The 4,653-nt window shown below is 42.1% G+C and overlaps 1 protein-coding gene across 1 annotated transcript in view; it reads right to left on the reverse strand.

The window, feature by feature from the left end:
• Positions 1-2,888: 2,888 nt before the first annotated feature.
• Positions 2,889-4,653, reverse strand: part of LOC105621678 — a 45,241-nt gene continuing 43,476 nt past the window's right edge. The window contains exon 4 of the mRNA XM_012203145.1: positions 2,889-4,079. Within this exon, the coding sequence (XP_012058535.1) occupies positions 2,889-4,079 (1,191 nt within the window). The remainder of the gene's footprint in view (positions 4,080-4,653) is intronic.

Below are 4,653 nucleotides of genomic sequence, written 5' to 3' on the forward strand. Positions count from 1 at the left end.
TATATACTATATATATATATATATATATATATATAATTATAGAAAATATAATTTAGTAAAAACTCATGATGTAATATACTGATAACACACATAAAATTAACTTTCTATTCAGAACAATCAAATTAATTACTTGATCATTTCCACGACTTGTGAAATAATACTATATTCTAAACGTAAAATAAAAATTAACAATTGTATATATTCCTATATAAATACATTATATTTTTTTAAAATATGCTTATATAATTTTAAAATATATCATTTTACATGTAATTTTATATATATATATTTTTTTTTATACATTTATATTTTAAATATATAAGATCGCCCGCACTAGCAAAAGTGTATCTTTTTTTTGTTTTTCGAAAAAATATTCTCCTGGCGCTCGACACGTTCGAGATTTTCACGCTTGATTCGCGAGAGAAGAAAATCGAAATCCGCGCTTCGTCGTCGATCACTGAAAACATTCGCAGCTTCTACATCGACCGGCGTAAAAAAAGTCCCATATAATTTATCTCTTAACCTACAACTTGGCGCTGAACCGTTCTTCCTCTTTCCTCTCTTCTTAATTTTTTCTTTCTCTTCGTATGCACAAGTATCACAATCGCTCACGTTTCACGCTTGTCGTCTACGAATGTGTCATGTGTACGTGTGTGCTTTTCTCGCTTTACATTTTATTATTCTTGTCGTCGTTATCTTCGCCATTTGAGAACAGCGATCAACGAAACGTTGTGTCTCGCTTTGTTCTTCGCCTCACGTCTTAAAGTTCCGCTCTAGAGCGCGATTCGGCAGCTCTATCGATTCGAGAGATCCAAAGTCCTCACTCTGGAATTTCGTCCTCACCGAGAGTTGCAACGCACTTTGCAGAATCTTTAGTTTTTTTCCTTTTACTTTTTTTCCGCGCAACGTTCCTCGACGCTAAAAACTCGGACGTGAGAAACTGAGAATTAATCAATCTAATCGGAGCTCTATTTAATAAATTCCATTATAAAACATTAAATAAATGTACATATTTCTATTAAATGTATATAGTACTTATATGAGAAAATTCATATAAATATTATACAAATCCCGATATAAAAATATTGAATACAGATTTGATATTTGTATATATATGTATATAAATTTCGATATACAGCATATCATACGCAATATATTTCATATTGCGTACAATATATATACATAAATGATATAAATCTTCAAAATTCAACTGTGTATACTTGTACAGCACAGATAATTTCAGCAATATTGCAATAACATTGCAACATTCCAATAATATTACAGCAACGTTGCAACATTTCAGAAATAATGTAGTAGCGTTGCAACGTTGCAGCAATGTTGCTGCAAGCTTCTGTGCTGTATAGTTATGTGTTTGTGTATTTGTGTATATGTGTATTCCAGAACGATTCTCTCGAATTAGAGCGAGCGCAGATTCGCTCTAGATCGATACATTTTCCATGTACGCAGCCCCTTGAGCCTCGTCCAAAAGGACGCGCAACCCGCTCCCGGTCGGTCGTTCCTTAACGCTTAAAGTTAGATATTATAAACTGCAATCTATAAGCTGATCCCATGTGTTATTTCTTGGTCACAACCTCGTTGAAATCTTTTCCTAACATTGCTCACGGATCGCTCTTGAAGATTTTCAACGAGAATCCCAGGGCTTGGAGGTCCCACCTAAAAATACTCAAAAGTCTGTTCTTTCAAGCTAAACTTTTTGCAACGTTCATTTTCCTTCCTTTTCTCTCTAACATTCCTTCCTCTAACGAGAGGAAAAGATGAATGGTACAAGAAGTACAATTGAAAAGAACAGACTATAAGAGATTGGTCACTGTTTAGACTTTTGATTGGTCCACCATATTATTATATTTAGGATTACCAAATTTAGGATAGATTCACAAAACAGAATGAGTCCAGGTAGCATAAAACGTTGAAACGTTGCTACAATATTCCTAAAATGTTCCATTCCACCTGGAAGATCTCATTCTATCTTAAGTACTATCCATTCTGAATATAGCGGCCAATGGCCAATCTCCTACTTGAGGATTTCTAGTCCCACCTGCCAAGGCCAGTTCCTCGTCGTCGTCTCGCATAACGTACATCGTCGTCAGTCTGCGCCGAATGAGTCACTCATCTTCACGATCTACTACTATTCTTCCACACTTTCAAACGAGAATTTTCTCGATCGCAGTGAAAAAGAATTATATATAAGCTCGCAAAATTTTATGTCGTGAAGTCCCATACAACACAGATTATCTCAGCAATTTACATCAACATTTGCAACGTTCTAGAAACATTACAATAACATTGCAACGTTGTTGCTTCTGTGCTGTATAGAGTAACTTCACCGGCGCATCAATCCTGATTAAGGACGGCGCTGACGATGATGTCACGAGTCTCTCCATCCCGGGCGGACGCACACGTCGTAGCCGTAAAATTCTCTAACGATCTCGAACGAGATCTCTCAAAAACCAAAGGCCCCAGGAGACGTTCCATCTCCCTCGGAGGGCACCTCCATGTTTGCTCCTGTTCACGTATCGCACGAAAGGGCGAACCGTCAACAACCTCCGGAATCCCTTCTTTCATCTAGATTGTTCTCGAAGTTCTCGTTTTCGAGATTATTGGCAAAATTGGAAAAGATCCGAAGAATTTCGATCTTCCAGACTTTGAAGGAACCGAGCCACTAGCAACATTCACGGAGTGTGACAAGTGTCCCTGTATTCAAACGGTCCTGAATAAAGGTCTCGAAAAAACGGACTATCGAGCATTAAGGGCCAAATTCCTTGTTCTCGTCGCGTGGACAGGAAAAGGCTTCAGCCTTCCGATTTTGAAGAAACCAGCGGCAACGTTACATCCTAGATATTTCCGATGCGAGGTAGGCTTCCTTCATCCTAGGCGGACACAGTCTCCACCATAGACTTCTTGATGATCTCACCGAAATTCTCGTCACAGTCCTCGGACGCGCCATCGGGCTGTTGCTCGCCGGTGACCTGACTGGGCTCGATCATTTCCGCGACTTTGCCGGTCGTACCGTGAGTACCGTAAGTACCGTGATGCTGTTGCGGTTCATGTATCTCACCGTAATACGAGTACCTGCCGCTGAGCAGTTCCGAGAAGGGCTCAAGCTTACCCTGCATCTGCTGCACCACTGTTGCATTCATCGGCTGCACCGAGTTGGTGAGGTTCGTGTATTGTGCGGTACTCGTAGCGTCATCCTGCGCGAACACCGTCGCATCATAGGACGAATGCTGCTGCTGTTGCTGCTGTTGACCCTGCGGTGGCGGTGGCTGCGGCATTTGGTGTACCTGGGCGGCACAACCACCTTGAAGAGTGGCACCCGCGGCATTCTGAGGCCCACCACCGTAAGGACCGTAATGCGCGAAGGCAGCCGGATTAGGCGGCGACTGGAACTGCGGCGGCGGCGGCTGAAATCGCGATGTAGATGGCAAACTCGCATATGGCGATCCGTAGTCCTGATACGAAGACTGCTGGAAGCTCATGCCGCCATCGCTACCGCCGCCACCACCGCCACCACCGCCGCCGCCGGCGGCACTGCTCTGCACGCCGGGCGAAAAGCTCTGAAAGGTCTGGCCGAATTCTGGATGCAGCTTCCGCTGCACGACGACCGACTGACTGCTGTCTACTGCATCCTCGTTCGCGTAACAATCATCCCTAATGGCGTACAAGTCCAGACTGTCCTCCCGTGTGCCAGGCACCTCTGGTTGGCAGCCAGCCACACCAGCTCCGACACCTTCGTGACTTGTCTCATAGTGTAAAGTCGTGAATCCACCTCCCCCGGGTCCCGTCCCCGGAATAGCGCACACGTCACCCACGGTAGCTTCCATCCCCAGGGAACTGATATCCCTTAGAGGACGAGCTCCTCTGCCATTCTGTCCCTGATTGTCCATCACCTGATCATGATCGCCGCCACCGTCTTCGTCACGTTGCTTTTTCTCCAATTCTAATCGCATCAATGTATGGATGAAATGCGTTCGTACCCTCACTGGGTTGAACTCGATTCTGCCTGTACTGTTCGCGCAACCGTCTCGTGTGCAGCCGCAAGGAAAACCTGGTCGATCCACCTGAAAACCGGAATTTAGTGAAAAATCGTTTCGCACTTCCCAGCACGAAGTTCTCGATTTTTTAAAGCTAAAGAAAAATTGATTTCCAGTTTATCTCGTTAAATCTTTCAGTTAATCCAGCTTCAATCAGCTAAACTGATCTAAACGAGTAGAACGTGTTAACAAATGAAGATTAATTGCTGGAAGGATTTACTGCAACGGCGGTCTCTAAAAATTTCAACAGTTAATTTCAAATTATATAACACATCGATCTCACAAACTGGAGAAAATTAAGTTTACATGAATTTTTGTGAGTTCTAAAGAAGTAGGTCAGAACTTTTTAATTTTTCGCTTCGCGTTCAATCAAAGTTCCTTACATTTTATACATAAAGATATGCTCTTCTTTCTTTCTCTAAAATAAAGTGCCGTTCAGAAGAGCTAAATTATCGTCTTAGACCGTTCAATTAATTTATGATAGTAGATAGAACATTAATTCCATACATCTCTCTCTCTCTCTCTCTCTCTCTCTCTCTCTCTCTCTGTCTATTTATATCTATCTACCTGATATCTATCTAGTTGTCTATCTATTTACTAT

Source organism: Atta cephalotes, assembly GCF_000143395.1.
Source record: "Atta cephalotes unplaced genomic scaffold scaffold00035, whole genome shotgun sequence".
Classification (NCBI taxonomy): Eukaryota; Metazoa; Arthropoda; class Insecta; order Hymenoptera; family Formicidae; genus Atta; species Atta cephalotes.